Source organism: Ursus americanus, chromosome 18 (assembly GCF_024610735.1).
Source record: "Ursus americanus isolate L20-20 chromosome 18, mUrsAme1.1.p, whole genome shotgun sequence".
NCBI classification, from domain to species: Eukaryota; Metazoa; Chordata; class Mammalia; order Carnivora; family Ursidae; genus Ursus; species Ursus americanus.
Window position 1 is genome coordinate 9,679,798 of NC_142144.1, and position 23,950 is coordinate 9,703,747.

A 23,950-nucleotide genomic window follows, 5' to 3' on the forward strand; every position below is an offset into this window, starting at 1 on the left:
ACTTGTATTCCCTTTTAGGCCCCACTCACCCATCGCCCAACATATTGTCACAGATGGAGCACATACTGACTTCCGAGGAGAGAGCAGGGGAAGACAAGCCTGAACGCGGATGATTGGCGTTTGTTCCAAACACACACTGGCCTAGCGCCAGAGCAAATACCCCCAAGTTTATAAATGCACAAGGCACTTTACATTTCAGTGCTCTTGCCAAAGTATCACTTACTGCATCGCTCCCTAAATATAGTTTTAAAAAAAGAGCTATTTCTTATTTTGCTTTGATCAGTAAAATAAACTTTTAAAGATTGTTCTGGGATGGGGTCCAGCTTCTGAGGTAAAGAATGGCTGGAGCTCAGGCATGATTCAGTAACAGAGTGTTCAGTAAAATTAGCTTGACAGTTCTCAGGCCTGCTGTTCAATAGCAAGAACTTGACCAAGTTAAAATGGATGATCGTGTTGGCTAGACCAGCGTCGGCTTTTGCTTTTTAACAAATGGAATGTCAAGGATTAAACAGCAAGCCGTATGGAGAGGAGGGGTGTGGAGATGTCTTTGTATTAGGGAAGCAAATTGGGTCCTTGGTTTTGAGATCGGCCCCCAGCCCCTGTGGAAAGCCAGCCACCTGGTTGGGTCCAAACTAGATCCCAAACAGGCTTAAGGCCTCTTCTCAGCCGGTCCTCAGCCTTCTCCCGTTGGGAAGCTTTTCCATGGCTTAGCTTGGGGCTTGGCTTTTCCTTCGGATTTCTTGTCAATGTGAAGTTCTGCCATATTTTTTGGCTCTGTGTTCTCCTTTGAGATTCTTACGAGGAAATGGGAATGCGACCAAACTCCTTGTGGTAATTCCCATGTTCCGTAGTTGGAAACTTGGGTCCCATTTGTTAGATGAGCTGCTTGGAATTGGCCTGTTTTGTTCTGGTGCCCGAGCATAGTGAGTAGTATTTGTGATACTTGCTATTGCAATTAACAGTCTTAGTGAAGTTATGCCTCACCCAGGGATGGGCTTCTGTTTTTAGGGTACTTGTTCCCTACCAGTTTTTTCCTGTCTAAATGAACCCCTCCCTCCAAGTTTGACTGACTAGAAGCTTACAAGTAGTGTCAGTATTTTGTCTTGTAATTATTTATGCTTCATTTCATATTTTGTTTGACCTTCTAGGACCAAATGGATTAAAACATTTCCTACTGAAGTATATACAGACCGTACATTTAAAATTTATTTATTTACTTACTTACTTACTTACTTACTAGCCAGTTAGGATGAGCCTTTATTTTCTTTATTCTAAATTGCTTTGGGCTATCATATTTTCCCCTCCACCTTCCCCCCACCCCGCCACCACCCCTCATCCTCACCCCATGACATTTTTCCTCTAGGGCTCCATGAGCTTTAATGTGATGGTGGTATCTGCCTGCAGTGACATCTGCTGACACAAACCAAGTTTATTGTCAGTCCTTGTTCCAGGATTTGGCTTGGGAGCCAACATGAGTAACCCACGGTACTAGTGACCCACACAGACCAATTAGATTCAATTTGAGATAAATTAGAAAAACATTCCCTAGCTCTGACCTTTCTTTCACTTGGAACTGTTTATACCAGAATGCCTCTCTCTCTCTCTCATTAGAAGTTAGTCTTTTTTTAAATAATTGGCACTTTAAGGTACACTCAGTAAAACTTTATTAAACACAGTGAAGACCATAATAACATTCCTCTGGTTGAATGTTAGTGATGATTTCATATTTGTCTTTTCCTACAGAAATGCTGCTCATGGATTCTCCCTTATTCAGGTGGACAACACAAAGGTCACTATGAAAGAAATCTTGCTTAAGGCAGTGAAGCGAAGAAAAGGATCCCAGAAAATTTCAGGTGAGACCATGGAAACATAAGCTTAACCGTTAGTTTAAAAATGCTTGTGTGTGCATACGTGTTCGTACGTGCGTGCGTGTGTGTGTGAGTGAGTGAGAAGGATGGCTAGATTGTTTTAGATATCATTGCTAGAAGGTTTGGTTAGCAGATCTACAGCAAAAAAAGTGATTTTTTAAAGTGCCCCTGGGCCCAAGGAAGGGATTGGGTCAGTGGCATGTGTGAGAAGAATGTGTTCCTATTGATTATGGAAGCTCCATCATTAATAATTTGTGATGGATTAAGACAAAGCTATATGAGCTATTGGTATAAAGCTGTCTTGAAAACCAAATCCTAAATTTGAAGGACTGCTTTTAATTTCATGTTTTCACATAATTTTCCATGGGGGGAACTTTCAGTTGCTAGTGTTTGGGGTATGCAATAAAAGAAAAACAATTTTCATTTTTACCAAATGAGGGCAACTGTAAAATAAATTTTTTAAAGATAAATCACTTGATGTGCACAAATACCTGTTAATCTTTAATTCCTCATTACCCAACTTTGTACTGAAAATAAGCTTATGGTATTAGCTATGATATTTAAAGGATATGAGGGAAAAAATATTACCAGTATTGAGAAATAATTATTTTGAGAAATAGCTCAAAGATTTGTCATACCACAGACAACTTTAATATAAATCAACCTCTGTATGACATGTCAAATATCATCGTTTTGTAAATAAATGAGACTTCTTCAACACCTTTGGTTTCATCTTCTGGAGAGGAAAAAATGCATTACTCAGGTTGAAGAAAATAGTTTTGTGTTCTTTTTAAGGAGAAGCATATAATCTGTTCCAGATTTAATTAGCTATCTTCAGACGAAAGCTGAAGTTTTAATAAAAGTTAGAAGAGATAACACAGTGAAGGACACGGATGAGCTGTCTCAAGGCCATATTCCAGGGGAACGATAAGAGCTGTAAAAAATGGCAGAGGAGAGCAATTGAATGGAGCAATGAAAATCTGATTCTCATAAAAAAGAGAGAGAGAGAGAGATGCTGGTAGGGGCGGTTGTAGATGAGACCTGCTAGCGTCTGCAAGCAATTTGGATGCTTGCCAGGAGTCATTGTTCACCCTCGGCTGTGGCGGCTCTGTCCAGATGTGCCAACTGCACGTTTCGGCTTTTGCCAGCTGACTGCGCCGTTTGATAACCAGCTCTCTGGATGCCCATCACTGGCCGCAGAGATAGAATTAAATGATGATGATCTTCCCACAAGTTGGGAGAGGAAACAATGCATATAAATCTTGATTTCATCTCAGCATGAGAAGTCTTTATCCATCATCACTCATAATGAACAAGTCGTTAGCTGGGATGAATGGTGTTCTGGTTTTTCCAAACACCTCTTTTGTTCATTTTTTGGGTGACTTTTATCCATTGCATGGGGGTCAAACCTCTTTACATTTAAGGGATGATTGAAGAGGCATAGCCTCTCCTTCCCAGAGGAAAGTAGATATTTGGGGGTTCTAGGTGCCAGTCTAATAGCATTTAAACAGCTTCCGATATTTAAAGATATTTAATAAGCATTCATCTTCTTTTAGGATCCTGTTTTTCCGCGTGTTTTGACCCTAAATTTTTTACACAATAGTGCATTTTGTGACATATTCATTGTATTCAAAGATAATGTTATTCCAGGTTGTCCAAGAGGAGCAGGAACCAGCTTTTTAAACCTTCTTAATAGAAATTCAGCTGTCGCAGATTTTTTTAGACCATGAAACCTGTGAACTTACTGAGGTGCAGCTGAACCAGTGTCTTTCCCTCTGTCTGCAGCTATCTCTTTCCAATTTTGTACCTATTTATCTGTGTCCATCTCTAGCAACCACGTTTATCATACACACAGTTATTTATGTTCACCTTTGTGTACACATCCCTGCCATTTCCATCAGAGACTTTGCCATATCCAGAACACAGTGATTTGCATTATTTATTCCTTTTTATACTAGAGAAGTCGTTTGAGATCGATGTATTTACATAAATTACTGTCCATTTTCTTAATCCAAAAAGCTCTATAAAATGAAAAGCTCTTTCTGTTGCTTTAGTAAGTCTGGTCTCATGAAACAGAAGGATCTCCAGTTTGCCAAAGATGTTTGTTTAAGGTTAGGTTGGTAAAGAAGGTGTATTTTGTGATTTTGAACTTTGCATTGTGGAGTGGGCTTGTTTTGGAGGGTAATTAATGAAAGAGGAAAATCCTCTTGTTACAGACAGAAACACAGTATGTTTACTAAAAAAAAAAAAAGCTGTTAGTGCTCACACTTGCCTATGAAATACTCATACACATTATGGCACGTGAACTTAGTCATGAACTCAAGAGCTTGGTGGCAGGAGATGCCAGGCTAGAGACGTCTATCCTGTACTTGCTGAGCGTCCACCACGATGACCGGCGCAGTCTCTGCAAGAAGGGGCCTGCCTCGCCCCATGTGCAGGACAGCAGTGGAGTGCGCAGCCTCTCTTCAAACAGCTTTTGCCTGATGGAGTGCAGAACAGCGCTTGTCTCTTTGCTGCTATTATTTAACTGAAGTGAGAGGCGAGATTCAACAACATGCACCATGTGGAGGCGAGAGTTCTCACTACTTGTTCATTAGGGGTTAGTTGCACCAAGAGCAAGGTTTCAGAAATCCTTTTACAGGCTGACAGTGCACTTCTGTTGCGTATCCACAAACCTCTAACTTCTCTCTTCTTTTTTCCAGACTGACCATACAACTTTCCATTTCATAGTAATCATAAATTGAGAACCTAAACTATTTTGTTATGAAACCCAGATGTGGGTTTAATGACTGTTCTAATGTTTAAGTACTCTGGCACTCCCTTCCCGATTTTCATTTGTAAAAAACTGGCAGATATTTGAGCAAAAGAAGTCTTCTTTGTTTAGATAGATAGGTTTGTCAATGGAAACCCTTAGAGTTTTAAAACATATTTGCTTGGTTTGGATAGACTATCATTACAGGCACTTGTAACTGATCTAGAATTTTGACTTGCATTATTTGTAATTATCATCGTCATAACTATTTATGAACACTGCAGGGTTTTTTCTATTAATATTCATGTACTGAACTAGAGTAATCTTTTCACAGTGTGTTCCAGTCAGTTCTCTGCTAAGGCCCATTTTTTCTAAAGCCCATTTTTAAATGTCTCTTTTAAAGTTTCTCTGCAGCTTTTCATTTTATTACTGACCCACTTGACATTTGGAAGCTACCTGCACTGGCAGGAAAGTGCTCACTGTTAAGAAAATTGTAAATGGAGAATTTGGTTTTAGAAGAATTAGCTGGAACCTCTTTACTAATTTTTGTAGTTGGGTGGGTGAGTTTTTGACATAATGAAGAGTCCTTTGATTTAGGTGGTAAAATATACTGACCTGTTATTTAGGACTTAGCCCATCAAGTTCTCCTTTGGTCAAGTTCACCCTCACAGTCAGTGACCTTCTGAGCTTTTTAGTATTTTGTTGTTGTTTAAAAATGCTATCACCCACCAACCTTTACCAGGCTCCTGAAGCATGGTGTTGGGTATGGCGAAGCAGATACAATTTCAGTTATACATTGACACAGAAATATAGTTAACTCTTGATCTACAAAAGAGAGAAGGCTTCGGAGTGGGATGTTCCAAACAGAATAGTTTTCTGCGTGGCTCTGTTTCAGTATTGTTGTCATTTTGAAATGGAGGTGTTTTTCTTTATCATCTGCTGGAGGATTGAACCAGAAGCATATTAACTTTTTCTTACCCTTGTTCATTCTTGCCTTTTGATGTGAAAGACAAATTTTTATTAGTCTGAAAATCCTTTTGAAAAGTTCTTATAGTATTGTTAATAAAAGTTATGACATTCATTTTTGCTTTTCCTTTATAAAATTTCACCTAGATTTTGAAAGATAAATGTTAGCTTTGTCAGGGGACTCTCTCTTATCTCTGTTTAGAGTCACAAACCACCTTATTGTTTGCTAATGTACTGTGTTTTCGCAAGACACCTAGGATGTCATTAGTGACATGGTCTAGACTAGGGTGCCTCAACATTATTCCCTAAAATACTGCAGGCTCAGAGAAGGCGATCGAACAGCTACCACAGAGTGCAGGGTTCTGATCAGAAAGAGGGCTGATGGTGATATCATTGGATCCTCGAGCTTTATATTAAAGATTCATGTAAAATGTAAATTTTGATCCATACTATATTTGTACATTCACTCATCATGTGTTCTCATGTGTCAGACCTGTGCTAGGTGCAGGGAGACAGTGGGAGGCAGATTTACAAGGCCCTTGCTGAGGAAGAACTTACATTCTAGAAGGAAGGTAAATATGAGCAGCTGAGAGAGAATAAGATGCAATATAGGATGGTCAGGGAACTCCTCCCTGAGAAATCGACTTTTAAATTGTGACCTTCACATTTAAGCTGTGAAGAGTTAGGAAGGGACAGTGTCATTCAAAGCAGTGGCTATTTAAGGCTTACTATATTTTGATATAAAAAGAACATTTCAGATTTCTTTGTAGTTAATTTACTTAACTCTCCCCACCCCCCACTCCACCTCCCCAAAAAAGTAGTGAAATTGACCCTTGAATTGCTCCCTGGGCGAAGTCCCCACATCTTACCCATTAGCAGGTCCTCTCAGTTTTACCTCCAGAATATATCCTGAATTTATTCAGTCGTTTCCATCTGCATTGGATGAGTCCAGCTCACCATGACTTTATCCGGACTGTTGAAATAGCAGTTTTTCTGGTTTTCTTGCCTCTGCTCTTGTCCTCCTCCAGTCTCTTGTCTACACAACAGCCAAAGGGGTTTTCTAAAATATAAATCAGATCATATCTGCTCTGCACCCCCCAGTGACTTTCAGAATAAAATCCAAACTTCTAACTACTGTAAATTCCCTGAGGCCCAAAGAGGGGAAGGGACATACAGAGAATATGAACACAAAGAAAAAAAAGAATTGGAAAGAAGTGCAGAATTGATTATCACAATATGGCAGAGAAATATAGGCAGACCAGGCAGAGAACCTGGAAAGCCAGGGTGGGATCTGGAGCCTGGAACTTAATGTGGACCTGCTCTAATTAATAGACAGGTGACAGCAGGGCCAGTCTCTGACATTCTGCAGCACCTCACTTGGTAGGCCTTACTTTCATGCCTGGTAGACCTAGAAGGTAGCATACTCATTAATTATTTAATTAATTAATTATCAGTAATGTTTTAAAGGGTATTTGTGTGTCAGGAGAAGAGTTGGTCTTTCCCCAAGATGTGGTTCCAGTGGGGGAAGAGCTGATTTATTGAGTGCCTTTGTGTACTTACACATATTATCTCATTTAATCTGCAGACACTCCTAGAAAGTAGATTTTATTATGCCTGTCTTACAGACTTTAGAAATGTTGGGGGGGGTGCATGTTAGAATTAAGGAACTGTTGAGAACTATGTATGTAATCATATGCTTACCTGTCTGAGCCTCCCTTTCCTCGGCTCTAAAAGAACTTAAAGTTACCCAGATTTCCACAGTAAGTAAATGGCAGAATCTAAATTGGAGCCCAGGCTTTTTTGACCTCAAAGCCCATATACTCTTTTTATTGTACCATGTTGCTTATTAGAACCCTAATGGGAGAACAAATTTAAAATTCTGTAAACAGAAATGTTCATTGATTCTAAGATCTAAATGCACTAGGGAAGTGCAGCATTTAAAGGAACCCTGTGGTGAATCTGGATATAAAGCCAGGAATTCTTTTTGTAATTGCACAGTTTGTCTGTATTGGTGTCAGTTTTAATGTTTTATGTCTGGCTTTCTTAAAGCAACATACACCTGTCCTGAGCTGCCCTGTGGAAAAGAGAAACCCTTACGTTTTAGAGGGAGCAGGGTTTCTAACAGTCTTCTAACCTGAAATGTTCTCTGAAGGCTAAAATAAGCTAAAGAATCTTCTTGCTGTAGAGTTGAAGAGTCTTACTCCATGTGTGATTGTAAAGATGAAAAATCCAGTAACCTTTCTCCTATGAAAGTAATTTGTGAGCCAGAGACACAGACATGTGGTTTCCTTATGCTGTAGCAGGTAATCCTTTAAAAAAAAAAAAAAAGAGAAGAAGATGAAGAAGAAAAGGCAAATAGGATTGTTTAAATGTTCTTAGTCAAAAAGGCAGTAATTTCTATGGAAAACTGTTCCTCCTCATGAAATAATAAATAATCATGCTGATGTCACTCATCATGGGGACCGGATGAGACATAAAGACCTGATACTTGATATCCAATGACCCAGTGGGAAAATGGTAGAGGAAATTAGGGCAGCTAAAGTGTTTAAATGTCTAACTCGGAAATGCCCTGGGCAAGAAGCTCCAAGTTAAATATTCCTCCTTTCCTCTTCTCTCTGCCTCTTTATCTTGTTGTTTCTTCCCACCTGAGCCTCTCCCTGTCTGGAGTGCTCTGAGGCTCCTGATGGATCTTCTTGAGAATAGAGCAGAGCATGTTAAAGATGGCATTGCAGTCAACTATTTTATCTAGGAAGCCTGGAAATTTAGAGAATTTATGTCAGGCAAAAATCTTTGGGAACCACTTTAGAGACCCAATTATTTTAGAAGGGTGTTATGAGCTCTCACAACCACCACATCAGAAAAACCTGAAATACATCATTCGCCAAAACTACATTTGACCAGGGGCGCCTGGGTAGCACAGTCGTTAAAGCGTCTGCCTTCGGCTCAGGGCGTGATCTCGGCGTACCGGGATCGAGTCCCACATCGGGCTCCTCTGCTATGAGCCTGCTTCTTCCTCTCCCACTCCCCCTGCTGTGTTCCCTCTCTCGCTGGCTGTCTCTCTGTCACATAAATAAATAAAATCTTTAAAAAAAAAAAAAAAAAAAAACTACATTTGACCAGCGTTTACTCTTCCTGCTAGTCGCTAATCTTTCAGAAGTTCCTTTTCCATCACAAAATCTATTCATTCACTCCATCTGGGGCAGTCACCAGCGTGGATTAGATTAAAGCAGAAGCCAAATGAAAGAAAGGGAAAAGACCTATTCTCCTGACACGCTGTGTGGTGCTGCAGGAGGCACAGACATTTGGAAGTCAGAGGAAGGACCTTTCTCTGGGCCACTAGGGACGAATTCTAAAGCCTCACTAATTTAATAATAACTGTTCAGGAAAAAAAAAATAAAGAAATACTACATTCAATGTACATATTGATTGTAAGCTGTAGCCTAATTTTAGAAATATTATAAAGTAGGGGGAAAATGCATCTTAGAATGAAGAACTCTGGTAACGGAATGCGTAATCCCCTCCTTACCTCTCTGAGCCGTGCTTTCCTCAGCTGTGACTCAGGAGAGGTGGAGGGAGGAGTCACCCAGGGCACTGTGGGAAGGGTGTGCTCTAAAGCTCTGAGTGTGGCTCTGACAGACCCCGTTGACTTCAGTGGTCACCATTCCTTGCTGCCTGCTCTGGGCCAGCACTGTGCTAGAATCAGGTGGAAACCCAGTGAGAAAACAGATTCAGAAAAGGAGGCAGTAAAATATGGCAAATTCACAAGAAGTACATAAGCTACTAAAGCAGTATAGATTAGGGAGTACTTAAAACTACTGGGTGAGGCAGGGCCTGAGGAAAGATGCTCTGGAGTAAATGATTTGACAGTTTTTTGAAGATTAAATAGAATTTTGCCAGATGAGTAAGTGAGAGGAAGGACATTCCAGGCAGAGACGTTTTGAGATGTGGTAACAAAACATGGATATCCCAAATTCCTGGAGCAAGAACAGGGCAGAGGAAAAGCTGCAGAAGCTAGGCGGGGGCCAGATCCGATCAGGCCAGGCCTGATATGTACTCAAAACTAGAAGAGCTGTACTTGTTTATTGGGGGCTTATTATGCAGCAGACACTATGTAGGCACTGGGGATTTTGTTGAAGCCAAGAAATGGCCCTTACCCTCCCAGAGCTTACTGTTTAGTTCCTCTGGGAGACAAATATCAGGCAATTACAATACCTATGCATGTGATCAGTGGAAATAAGTGTAGGGCCTGGGTGCACACATCGTGGGAGGGGAGCCCTAGTCCAGTCTTAGGGAGTCAGGGAGACCTATCCTCCAGGTGAGACCTGAAGATGGTGGAAACTGACCAAATGAAAAGGGCTGGGAAAGAGTGTTTAGGCTGAAGGAGTGAGGTGAGAGAGCTTGATGCCTTGTTGAAACCACATGTAACTCAGTATAATAAGCAGTAGTGTAGGAGTTAGGAGGGTGGGGCATTATGAGGCTGAAGTGGTCGTTTGGGACCAGGTCATGTTTGTAAACCGTGTTGAATTTGAACTTTATTCTGGTGGCAGAGGGGAACCATTGAAAGGAGTGCAATATAGTCAGAATTTCTTTTAGAAAACACTGTCTGCATGATAAAAATCGATTAGAGGACATAAAACAGGAGGCAGAGACACCGGTGAGGAGGCTCTTGAGGACTCTATCCAATGGATGATGAGCCCTGAATTAAGGCATGGAGAGGAGCGGATGGTACTCCGTACAGGAAGCAGGGATGGACACCACAGTAAAGTCTGATTTCTTTCATTAGAGCTGAATGCACAGTTTTGAGGAGAATTGAAATACCTTGAAGCTGCCATCCGTCTGGTGTTAATATTAAAACTAGGGGGTGGTAGAAGATAGGCTTTTAAAGATTTCTTTTTTTAATAAAATTAAATGCTTGTTGAAAAAAATCAAATGTTTAGGAAGTGCATGAAGTAAAAAGTAAGTGTGTGAAGGTTTCTTCTGACTTTATTTGGTGTGAACCCTTGGTTTTTTAATTCACACACAGATAGACATAAGGCTCTAAGTTTCATGTGGGCAGGACCCTGTTTTTTGTTTTCAGTTTCTTTACATCACTATATACCCAACATCCAGCAGAGTGTCAAATAGAAGACGCTACATAAGTGTTTGTTAAATGAGCTTGTAAAAAATGTATCCACATAATGATTTTTAAGAAGGATACCACACAGTGTATATGATTTTGAATTTGTTTTTCACTCAGTATTATGTCGTAAGCATTCTACTGTGTTAGAGTGACCATTGAAGTTTTATCTTTCTAGTTACATTTATTTAACTTAGCTCTCTGTTGTTGGACATTTAGGTTATTTCCAAATTTCCAGTTTTACGCAAACATACAGTGAGCAGTCTTGTATGAATATTCATTGCACGTTTGTGCTAGATGTTAAATATGGGATTGCTTGTCAGAGGTTTGCTTATTTAAAATGTTGAGAAAAACAAATTGCCCTTTAAAAAGTTTATACCAATCGTTTGACACTCCAAGAATATATGAGGGCGTCTTCTTTTCCCACCCCCTTACTAACACCCATGTTATCAATCTTCAATTTTTGCCGAACTGATGGCTAGCAGTTAATGTCGCATTTCAATTTGCATTTCTGGGGTTTTTATGTAAAGTTAAGCGTTTTAAAAATGTTTTTATTTGCCATTTATCTTTCTAAAAGATAGTTTTTTAAGTCAGTTGTTTTAGTGGGAAGAGAAATTGAGAAGTCTAATTTCACAAAACTGTTTTTAAGTGCCCTATAGTTTAGAATATAGTTCAGCCTACCACCCCCTTTCCCACCCCAGCAGGTACACACGCACACCTGGTATACAGAAAAGGCACACATCCAGGCCAGGCCATTTTACTTGTCTCCCTTCTGGCCTTTCATTCACCAGCAAAGCTTTTGTTTATGTGTTTGGAGAGAGTTAGCTGGTAATTCACTAGGTTCCAGTTCACTTCATTTAGGACCTTATGTTGTTATCTGCCTGCTTTGTCACAAAACTATTTGAAAAAACAGATTCCCGGTTAAATAGTTTATTTTAGTCTGGTACGTGTATATAGTACTTAGAAAATGCATCGTAATCTGGAAATCAGAAATGTAGACAAAAAAGTTGTCACCCCTTTACTGGTTTATTTGGGGAGGCATATCTAAGGACCCGTCTGGCAGCATTATGAACAGCACTGGCACCAAGGGCAGCTGTGGGGGGTTAATGGGGACCCTGCATCATTCCTTGCCATGTGCCTGGTGAGTTAACTCCTAGAAGTTTCTGGGAATGGTAGCAAGTGGGGAAAAGGCTGCAACCAACAATCAGTGTCACAAAGTGGGGATGACTAATTTGCTGAGGACACCGTTGAGACAGATGTTTAATTAGCTGAAGTCAGAGTGGATAAATTGGGAGAGGACTGCCTATGCAGAGAGATGCCCTGTTCCCTCATCTCTCATTTAACTGGTTTGGTTTGGGTTTTTGTCCTTACCGTTTTCTTTTTGAAGGCAACGTCCTCAGACTCAGGGGAGCTGGGAGGGAGTATAGGAGAAAAAGTACCCTTTGGTACATCTACTGAACACTTACTGTATTTTTGTATTTAATCTTTACAAAGACCTTATGAAATGGACATTGTCTGTTTTTTATGGTTGAGAAAACCAAGGCCATGTATGTGTGTGTATTGTGTACATGTGCGTGCATTCTTGTGTGGATTGCTAATGAGTGACATAGATGAGATTTGAACTTGTACCCCTTGATTCTTAGGCCCAGTGTTTTTTCTCTGTACTGCAGCTTCCCCATTTAAATTGTAATGCAAATGAGAGAACTTTCTGGAATAAAAGTAATCTGTATATTGACAGGAGCTGGTGTCACACAAGTGTATGCATTTGTTGGAACTGTCAAATGATACTCACAAGATTGTGCATATCATTGTATGAAAATTTTACCTAAAAGTAAAAAGAGAATCTCAAACAAATATTGGACACAAGTTAATGTTATGCACACTGAATGTACTGATGTCTGCTCTTTAGTTGGAAATGCATTTTTTTTTTAAAGATGCATTGGTGGATGGATGTATGATAAGGCAAATACAGTAAAAATGCCAATTGTAGGATCTGGGTGGCGGGTACATGGGTTTTCAATGCACAGTTCTTTCAACTTCTCTGTGGTTTAAAAATGTTTATAATAAACTAGGAAAGAACTTATAAAAATTAAAAATATATAATTTAGATTCTGCTTATTAATGTAAATTTCTGAACTTACAAATAACTATTTTTGTGACTTAGAAAACACTAATCTTTACTTCCTATAGGGTATTTTATCTTTTATTACTTCATATGTTAAATGACATCTTTGAGGGTATAGTTTCTTCCATGGACCTGTGGTTTTAAGTAGCATATAGTTATGAAAATATAATAATTGTTACCACTTACTGAATATTAAAAATTTGCCAGGCAATCTGCCAAACAGTTTTTGTATTGATCTCTTTTAATCCTTAAATCAAGTATTTGAATTGGTTGTTAATTTTGTTTTATAAAAGAGAAAACTAAAGCTCAGAGAGTCTGCAAGACTTGTCCAAGGTCACACAGCTATTAAGTTGGAGAACTGGGATTCAAACCCAGATGTATAATGCCAGAGTTTGTATTCCTCCTACTGGCTAAGGTTCCAGGGTCCACATGTCAGTGGAGGCAGGTATGCTTTTCTCTCTCAAGAGACCAAGTGCACCTGCTTCGTTTGGACGTGGCAGCATGGTTCAGTATAAAGAGTACAGGCTTTGGACCCAAACCAGCCCAAGTCTCCACCCCGGCTGTGCCTTTCACACAAGCTATATGGTTAGACAAGCAAGCCTTTTTCACTTCGGTTATCTTTTCTGTCAACAGGAGTAATAATACTTACCTGGCAGGGCTGTTGTTTTGACTGGATGCATATAAAACACTTCATAGTAAGTGTTCAGTGGATGTCAGCTGCCTTTATCCCTGTTGCTATTATGGCACCAGGCACACCATAAAATCTGGGTTTTGAGGTTTTGATTTACTTCCTTTTCTACCCGTATGATTTGGCATTTGCCTGTACCCTTTGTTTGCAACGAATTGGGTCTATAGAAAGCTTATAAGGTGTGATAGAACCAGCTTTTGAATTGTGTTTGGATATGGATCTGCTGGAAGCACGCTTTATTTTGAACAGGGAGAAAACTAGATCCAGAGAGCCAACTCTGATGATTTTTGATGAACAAAAAAACTCATGTCAGGCACGTGGGGGTAGCCTAATCGTCACAAGACGCATTCATCATGTAGCTCATATCAGCATATTTAATTTACTATACTCAAGATTCTAGAGAGAAAGTGAACAAATTACAGCTATCTGTAACAAACGTGTTTACAGGTGATGATTATAAAAAGCCTTTGTATTAGCAGCCAAGTAGCTCACAAAGTGTATCGCTTCTTCTCAGAAAACATTTAAAAGAGGAAATAAAATGAAACATCAGTATGATTTTTGAGGAATGATTACAGAAGTTACAGGGAGTTTTGGAGTGCTGTGTCTGCCTCTTACACTCTCCGTGAAGAGTTTTTGTCTCCCCCAGAGGAAGCAGGCCATTCATGTATTTATCCTGTTAGTATCTGTAAGGAAAATTCTTCCTCTGCCAAGGTTGGGTTTGGCCATTTGCTGGAAAATCATCACTTTATATGAGCTATGCCCCCATAGAAGACCTCTTCGGACCAGCCCAGGGACCTGAGATACCCAGCTTCTATCTCACTGTTTTCAGAGGCCCGACACTAGAGTCAGTCTTCCCACACACACAGTTTAAGAGGCAGTTTTAACAGGTGCAGTGACAACTTTCCACAAAGAGTTTTTCCTTTTTGAGTAAGTTACTAAGACCGGTACTTTCTACAATGCCTTTAAATGCATTAAGAAAAACAAAAGAAGAAAAATAGCTCATCGGTCAGGATATTTCTTCTTCTGTCTTCCAGTGACCGCAGTACCCAGAGACAAAGGTGACTTAAAATCAGGAAAAGGCATTGGACTGGCACTGGGAGGCAGGTCTGGGGAAAGGATATATCAGCACCTAATTCTCATTACCTAGCTGCTGATCACAGTGGGACAGTCAGCAGGGTGGATAGATTTTACTGTGCCATCAAACCAATTTTTCAAACAAAGTCAGTGAGATGTGATTAAAGCCCAAGTACTACAGAACATACAAGGTGGTCTGTTGGAGCTCCTCAGTCTTCCCCAGAACTGTCACCGCTGGATCATAGAAATATCAAATCATAGTAGATCCCCAGCTTACCTTTTTTTTTTTACACACTACATTTATTGGAACAATGTGAATTAAGGTAAAATTAAGACAAAGTATGATTTAAGTCTAAAAAAAATCCTCAAAGTGTATCCAGATCGGAACTCATCACTCAGTAAATATTTATGGAGTGTCTGCTAGGCAGTGTATAAGGCTGGCAGGGCCTGTTCTCAGTTCTCATTTCAGTGGGGTAGATAGTCAATAAAAACAGTACATTTGATAGGGATACTCCCTTCTGGCTTTTAGCCTGTCCATTTTCTGACTAAAAAAGACTTCTTTGAGTCTCTAGTTTTGTGAGTGCCCCTCCCGAAAGGAGTCCCTCTTGCCTCCACGATCAGGCATTACCTCAGTCTTTCCACTTTAGCAAGTTTCCATGCATCTGCTAATCGACTACCAGCACTGCTCCCTGCCGCGGGGAGACATGGACAGGACAGCAATGGCTGGGTGAATTCAGGAGCAGTGGGTGACTCATCACATCCAGAGCAACAGCGTAAATGAGGTATGGGCCCCGTATCTCAGCCTTGGAAACTACTAGAGAGAACATTGTCCCTCAGCCACTCAGCCTTGCGTCGGAGATGCCATGGGCCTGCCCCAGTGAGTTCCTAATACATTGATCTTGCCAGCTGTTGGTGTGTACCCTACCAAGGAAAAGGATGAGGACCCTCCTTTTCCTTTGGGATGGAGGAATAGAGCTTTCATTTGAGTAAAATTAAAGTCCCTTGTGGAGAACAGATTCCTTTTTGCCAGCACTGTAGCTGGCCTGGAGTTGGTGACCAATGTATTTTGTGAAGTGAGCAAAGGAGAACCAGTGAAAGCCAATCTGCAGTCCACAGCTGCTTTACTCCCTGCCAGCCCAGGCCCAAGGCCACCCACTTCCTATTCAGAAATAGATTCACTGCACTTTGATTATTGGAGATCAAACTTCCTCCGAGAATTAAATCATCGAATGAAAATGTAAATGTCTTAAAAATGAAACACAATGCACATCAGTTGAAATTAGTGTCGCTTCCCAGGTTCCCAAGACATGAATCTCTAATGCGTCCTTGGGGAGCCAGTGGGATATAGCAAAAACAGACATTCTAAGCATTGATAATCAAGTAAGGGTGCCCAACAGGAAGAAGCTACTGCATACACTCTATTCCAGAAAAAGAAAATTAAAGCAAACTCACTTTCCAAAGCAGGGCTGTGCATGTGTGAAAGGTAGAGCACATGCTGATTCCTCATCTTCCACAGCAGAAGTTAAGACGTATTGTCTGATATTTATAATCATTTTTAAAACAGCTGAGTAAGAATGCTAATAAAAAGTACCAGAAGATATAGCCAAAAATTTTTGAAGTAATTGCCTGTAAGAAGGGATTCAGGGATGTGCAGGGAATTAACTTTTTCACTATAGGACTTGTAGTATTATTTACTTCTTAAACAGTATATACAGCAGCTGCCCACAGGTCCTATCCCTATGCTTTAATAAAAACACTTTTTTGCACTAGAAAAAAAAAACCAAATAAAATAATAAAAAAGTAAAACTGTGTATACAGTTGACCCTTGAGCAACAGGGTTTGAACTACATGGGTCCACTTATGTGCGGATTTTTTTACAGTACAGTACTATGAATGTATTTTCCTTATTTTCTTAATATCTTCTTTAGCTTTGTTGTAAGAATACGGTATATAATATATACATATACATATGTGTAATACAGACACCATACAAAATATGTGCTAATCAACTGTTTATATTATTAGTAAGGCTTCCAGTCAACAGTAGGCTCTTAGTAGTTAAGTTTGGATATCTACGTGGATTTTCGGCTGTGTGGGGGATTGGTGCCCCTAACCCTTGTGTTAGGAGTTAACTATACGTGTTCCTTTGCGAAAAGTAAAAATAGTTTTTAAATTTGTAAAAAGAAGACTGCTTACTTTCAAATTCTAGAGCTTAGAAAGATTTCTTTCTTTCCTTTACTTACTTGACTTTATTTGGTAACTTCCTTTCTCCTAAAAGCCACAATCCATTTTGTTGTGTGGATGTCAGTTTTCTGTGAGAACACTGTTATTAAATAGTTGCTTCCCATTGCAAACATCTCCAAACCTTTTAAGACCAGAATGTTATACGAGTATAACCATTATATTGTGATTTTGCCAACATCTTGTCTCTGTGACGTGTATTTTCCGCAGGTTAAAGCACAAGCTATTAGCTGAGTACTCTTGTCCCATCCTAAAAATGACTAATATCTCAAATATAAATGAAAACAGCTGCTTTTCCATAACATTAGAGTTCCAAACAGCTGTCACATGTACATTTTGACATTCTTTATTTTTTTTTTTTTTCAAAATTGGGACAAAAATTAGTTTACTGAGTCTACTAATCTGGTTAAGTATATCATCTAACCTCTGTGGAAAGGTGGAAAGGAAATCACAGAAAAGTCTATTGAGCTAGAATGTAGCTATCCCTAAAGATTCGAACTTACTTAAAAACGAAAACCCTGTGAAGAGACCCCTCTGTGCCAAGAACAGAAGGTCTGTAGGGGCCTGGCGGTGGCTGCTGTACTGCCAGAGAGCCTGCGCCTCGGCGGACAGCCGTTGTTCTCTCTCTAGCTGAAGAGACTGTGGAGGGCCACCCCATTGTGGCCTGAAAGCCTGCATCCGTGCTGTCTCATCTTCTGCAGCCGTTGGAGAGTTTATTTCAGGGATTATTGTTGTGGACCAGAAGACTGTGCTCCCTTTATTGATTCAAAGCTGGCCCTACCACTCCTAGCTAGGTAACCTTGGTCAGGTCATTCTCCCTCTCTGAGTTCCTTGATGTATTTTGCTCTTCAGTAAGATAAAGTCACAGCCAGATCACAGGCTGCTGGTTGGTAGTTTTAACTATGGAAACTTAATACCTGGGTTCTGGAAACATCTCCCTAGTTCCACTCTTGCTTCTGTTACTCTTTCTAGCTCTTTGGTGAGTTTCTTAGCCTGTTTGAACTTCATTTTCCTCATCTATAAATGAGAACACTATCTTCTTCTTAGCATTGTTGTGAGAATTAAATAGAAATCCATGTGAAACACCAAACACTTAGCTGTTAACTGTTTTATTACTCAGTAAATGTTAGTCCTGTCCCCTCTCTTCAATTGCATTGTTAGGAGACCCAGCCATACTCACAATTTTGTGATACAACACTTTGTTTTTTAGGAGTATGACTGCTTTGAGGCATGATTCAACAGAGACCGTAGCTGTTAAGGAACCCAGCTCAAATTTAGCCCACATTACGTATGGCCCAGAATGTGTGCATCTGTCTGCCCAGCTGCTCATTTGAGCTTTTCCAGGGGTCTGAGGCCCCTTGTCAGAACAGCAAAGCATCAGTGAGAACATAGGTATGCACATGTAAGAATGACCTAGCATTCCTCTGGAGCACTCTGCATCTGGGGCTGGATATGCAGAAGGGTTAAAAGCTGGAGAAACTTTTGTCATAAATTTTCTCTTCAGCAGGACTTCCCAGGGAACATCTGACATTAGGAGAGAGGAAATGCTGATTGGCCTCGGAGTCAGCTGAAGGAGACAGGAGCTGCAGTGGAAGCTGCTGGATTTACTGTTATTAGCAAGGCAAATGGAAAGCCAGCAGGACAGCCTAGCTCCCAGATAATAGATGTAACAAGAAGGAAAACTCCCAGGAAGGAAAATGGCTGGCAGCCACGACTCCTCTACTGCCATTTTTTCCATTGCTTTTACCTTTTTGTTTCCTGTGTTTAACACAAGGAGAAGCATATTTTAACATCTTGGGTTATAAGTCACAATTGGTTTAAAATAAAACAGGATCTATAATTCAGCTTCTTATCAGTTTGATAGATTCATAGCTGAACATGGTGAAATGTGTAAAATTGTATTATTATAGTGTGAGGTAGCTGCCATTTATTGAGCACTTACCGTGCACCAGACTAAGTGCTTTGTATGTGTTATTATCTCATTTAAACCATATAACAACTTCATGCTTTAGAAATTATCATCATCCCCAGTTTAGAGATAAAGAAACAATGCTTAGAGCACGTAGGTAATTTCCCAAGGTCTTAAAGCTTAGTGGAGCTGGGATTTGAACCAGGCATTAAGGTCCTACCAGTCCGGGGAAAGTATTGAGGCAAGAGCCCAAATGGCTATTATGGGGCCAGACAGGGTACTGGCAGTAAGAAAAGTGCTTACTGAGGCCTGTGTTCCTGACTTGAAGCACAGCCCTAGCTGGTACAGTGGTGGTTAGAAGGTGGACAGGTAGGCAGAGAAGAGCCGAGTTGGCAGGTTGAGGCGATCTCTGAAGGGCCTGATCCCCCCAAACAGGGAAAAGGGCAGCTGGGCAGTTGATACCTAAGGACCACAATGACTGAGGGGAAATTGCAGGTCCTGACAACAAGGACCAGGGAAGCAGATGATGCTGAGCATCCAGGGACAGAAATGCAGAGAACTGTGTCCTGTGCAGGTTCAGGTCACGAAGGCAACAGGTGAGCAAAACTCCTATTGTCAAAATTACCGCTAGGAAAAAAATCCCTTTAAAAAGGCTGGTCAGGGGCACCTGGGTGGCTCAGTAGTCAGTTAAGCGGCTGCGTTTGGCTCAGGTCGTGATCCCAGGGTCCCGGGATTGAGTCCCACATCCGGCTACCTGCTCAACGGGGAGTCTGCTTCTTGCTCTCCTTCTGCCCCTCCCACTGCTCATGCGCTCTCTCTGTCTCTCGCAAATAAATAAAATCTCAAAAAAATAATGCCTGTCAGAGGCCAGCATACTACAGTTTTTCTCATTAAGTCCAACATAGCTAGCCTTTTTTTCTAGCATGAGAACCATTGAAGCTATAAATATACGTATCTTTAAACTCTAAAATCAAACTTGGCACAGAAAGACGCTCACACTCTAAAAAGAGCTACAAAACAGACACTACCATTCACCCAATTAATTCAGTAAGTCATTCATTAGACATCTACCGAACTCTGTAGTTGCAAAGATGAATAAGACTCCCCCCTCACATTCACTCTTGTGGTTCATTGAATCACTGAGAGTCATGGCAAGTGAGATTATCCAAACTGTTGTTCTCTTGGTCATTCTTCACTCTGTGTTTTTCCTCATTTGTACCAAACAAGTGTAGCTGAATTCAGGTAAATTAAATGTGTAGCTTATAACAGAGATCCAGGCAGGTAGGTGGCATCAAGGGCAGGCCCAGTTTTCTAAGAGGCACACTGAGAACCTAGCAGGGTACTAAGCCCAGGGCAGGGTTCTGAGCAGGGCTGGGCCAGGGGCAAGGACGCTTACCTGAATGAGACATGAGGGTCAAGGCCAGATTAAAAGAAAGGAGGTGTTGTTTTGGGTTGGCTTTAAATTGCAGAAATCTTCTTGCCTCGAAGCAGAACCTGCAGGTCAGAGGAATGTTAAGTGGTAGGACTTTCCCTATTGTGGGGAAAAGAAGTGGGCCATTCTGGGAATCTGGTAGGGCCCGATGTTGGCATGGGGGTCAGATGTAAAAAAGCATATGCAAAAGGTCCTGAAAGAGAAGACTTAGGGAATAACCATTAAAAAGGGGGTGTGGTTTTGACTGACTGGAGGAGCTGGCAGCGTGGGTGAAAGGAACCATGGTTCTATGCACTGAACAGTGAGGAGACTAGTTCGGCTGGCTTGTAGATGACATAGATGGACAATTAGGATGAATAGGTCAGGAGAGCAGGGTAAGGAAGTTGTGAAAGGATTTTAAGCATGGAAGTGATAACCTTAAGGGAGCACCCTCTGACAATAGGATGAAGAATGGATGGCTGGAGGCCAGGAGAAGAGTTGGAAGCCATTACTGGGGGCTGGATGATAAGCAATGCAAGGGAGATGTGTTAAATGGGTAGAGCCTGTGGAACTTGGGAGTTGACTTCCTGTCAACAACAAGGAATGAAGGCTGAGTAAGAAGTATTCCAGACTTGTGACTGCCTTGTTCACTATTATGAATCCTTAGAGGCCAGAATCAGCCTTGATCTTTGTATCTGTAGTGCCTAGCCCAGGACTTGGCACAGGGTAAGTTCAGTAAAAGTATGATGAACAACTGAGATAATGCATTATCATTGGAAACCCAGTTACAGTGAAAAAGAGCTAGTTTGAGAAGGTTGATACGTTCGTAGTTGATTCTTCTGTGAAATTAGAATCAAATAAGTGCTTGGAGTTCTCTTCGTTCCTGCAAAGGCAGGCCTGAGCCATTTCTTGTCAGTGGTACTTCCTTGGAGAGATGGTAGAAGCCCCCACGAGGCCCTGCAGCCTGTTGTCCCACCCAGGGTTACAACCCCTTCACTGGAGCCACTGGCACCCAGCTGTTTAGAGAACACAGTCACTCCTGGTGCCTCACTGAATCCGCTCCGTAGCCTGTCAAGTATTTACAACTATTACCTTCATTTTTGAGGAGGAGACCGAGGTTCCGAGAGCTGTAGTTTACCCAAGCCAGTCTCTGGCATCAGCAGATTTGAATAGAAGTCTTCAGATTCCACTGTATCATAACAAAGTCTGATGATAGAAAACAGTTGGCCCTAAGCATGCTCTCCATTGACTTAGGTTGGAGTCACCAGTTTTTTATAGCTCAGAAAAGGCTACAGACACATGAAGTCTCCTTTTTGTTTGCTTCTTTTGTTTTTGTCCTTAGGTGTTTGTGACTAAATTCACTAATTTTGCTGGCTGTCAAGGCTGTGTTAAGGAAAATGGGTTTGAACTGCTGTGGTTTTTGAGTACTGGACTGGATGTCAGAAACCTTTGCCATCACGGGAAATTCTGTCACTCTGGATTTACTATCTGTTCCCCACAGCTGAATTCCTCAGCAGTGTGATTTAGCACCCTGGCGCCCCATCAACCGGTTTTGGCATTTATTTGAATGCATTACCCCACTGGTTTCCATAAACTATTTTACAATTGTTTAAAATAAATGACTGTTTATTTCCACAAAAACCATCTGTATTTCTTTACAGAGTAGCAGATAACTGTATGTAAAATTTGGTAATGTCATAGTGACTCAAGTTAAGAGAAACAGATTAGATTGAAAAATTGGATGCTAAGGGACAGTGTTAAAGGTTTCCATCCTCTGTAACAAGTGATACCTGGATTTGAAGGAGGGGAAAAAAATGTTTCTTTTTTAAAAGTAATACTAGGCCTCCTTTCTCCAAAGGGAAGTGCATTCATGCCAGCTGGGTAGTGACAGGATATGGACTATGAGCATTCCTGTCCCTTCAGCACTCTGCTGGGGTGGTGTGTAGGAAGCTCATAGGAGCTTCCAACGTTCTCCAAGTTTTGGGTTGTCCTTGCCTTATCTCTTCTTGTTCTGATGGTGAGTGGGTTTCTAGGCTGTGTGTTATAGCTCAGAGAACTCTGGTAGGAAGCATGTTGGTATAGGTTGCTATGGTGAGAAAAGGCAGGCCTGGGTGAGGAAACTGAGCTGATGGGGAGGTGGGATTGGCCCTGACAGCGGTTCCATTCTCTAGCCAGTGCCTAAAGCAGCACAGATCTACACCAGCCCTGTCTATCCCCAGGAAACTCAGTCAGAGCTGGGGCTCTATTATGATTCTCCAGTCAGTGGGGACATTCGGAGTCAGCTGGAGGTGGAACTTCAAGTCTGCTCTGGAGGACGAGGTAGGTAGTCAGGGCGGTAGCCAAGCGGGCTGAATTTCAGCTTAGTCACCAAAGGTACACTGAAGCACACCTTTTGCAATGGCTGCCCCAGGAATGCAGAGGCACTGAGATCAGCACTCCAACCACAGTTTGCATACAGCTGGTATGGGAGACAGGCCCAGCCAGAGACCTTCCTAGTGCAGGTTGCACAGAGAAGTCCAGAGGAGGTGGTAACTTACGCAGCTTTGACTTCTTGAGTGGGGGAGAGCGAGTACCAGGGAAGTGAAGTAAAGGGAAGATTACTTCAGACAGAGGGACTAGTATGAGCAGAGCACAGAGGGCTGAAACAGCATGGTTTGGAGGATATTTCTGGATTACTATATCATCAGGTGGGAGGTGGGAAGGGGAGGGAGATGAGACCAGTTTGGCAGACCTTTAGAGGTTCCAGCCTCTGCTGAAGAATCATACCCCACCCCCCACCCAGTGAAGCTTGGACAGAAGAAGCAGAAACCCAGACATATGATCTACAGAGTCCTTGGAACAACTCTTAAGAGGGAGGTACTATTATTATCCCTCTTTTACTGGTGGGAAAGCAAGGCATAGAAAGTTTAAGTGATTTGTCCAGGGTCACACAGCTAGTAAGTGGTGGAGTTGGGAATTCAAACCCAAGCAGTCTGGCTCATAACCACTATACTGCACTGTCTCAAATGTTTTGGGATCAGCAGGGGTTGTAAGGCACTCCCTAGAACGCGCGCGCGCACACACACAGACACACACACACACATACACACACACACACACACACACACTACAGAGTTTAGGGCAGGGATCAAATTCAGACCTTCTTCCTACCCCCAGGCTGCAGAGATGGACTCCGAACACACTGCTTCTTGTCTCAAAGCCTGAGTAGAAGCATCAGGACTGTCTTAGAGGGAGGTTGAATAGGCCAAACAGAGACAGCGTGGTGTCACCCTTTGTTTTTCACAGCCCATCTAGAATCCAGGAGGAGGACAGGGCAGGCATAGTTGTCTAGACCAGGGTGATAAAGCAGCAGGTAAACAATTTGACCAGTGGTCTTCAGTCATGGCCTCTCTGTGAACAGCCTCTGAGTGCCAGCAGCCTGGCCTCAGATGTTCCAATCCTCTTTACCTTTACTGCTCAGCTCCTTTGGGCAGCTCTAGAAGCCTCTGTGGTCCACCCTATGCCTTGACTCTGGACCATGGGGACCCATGAAGAGGCTTTATGCCATTTTTGTTCCTGGGCCCCCAGCTGTTTAGCTCCCATGTCTGTGAGGAGCCAGAGTTGGTGATGTCACGGGTGGCTCCAGAGGACATGGTCTGTAGTCTGATCTAGCTGGAATCACCTCTAAGATTGTTTAACCTCATTTTTTAAAATCGGATTTTTAAAGACAGAAGTAATACCTACGTATACCCACTGTCAAAAATCCAAAGATAGAAATCTATAAAGTAAAAAAGTAAAAGTCTTTGTCTTTGCTACTATCC

At 41.5% G+C, this 23,950-nt stretch overlaps 1 protein-coding gene across 10 annotated transcripts in view; it reads left to right on the top strand.

The window, feature by feature from the left end:
- MAPKAP1 (MAPK associated protein 1) overlaps positions 1-23,950 on the top strand; it is a 236,155-nt gene that overhangs the window by 141,736 nt on the left and 70,469 nt on the right. For all 10 annotated transcript variants that reach the window (XM_087869371.1, XM_045790933.2, XM_087869372.1 and 7 more), the window contains one exon: positions 1,744-1,853. In XM_087869371.1, coding sequence (XP_087725497.1) covers positions 1,744-1,853 — 110 coding nt within the window. The remainder of the gene's footprint in view (positions 1-1,743; positions 1,854-23,950) is intronic.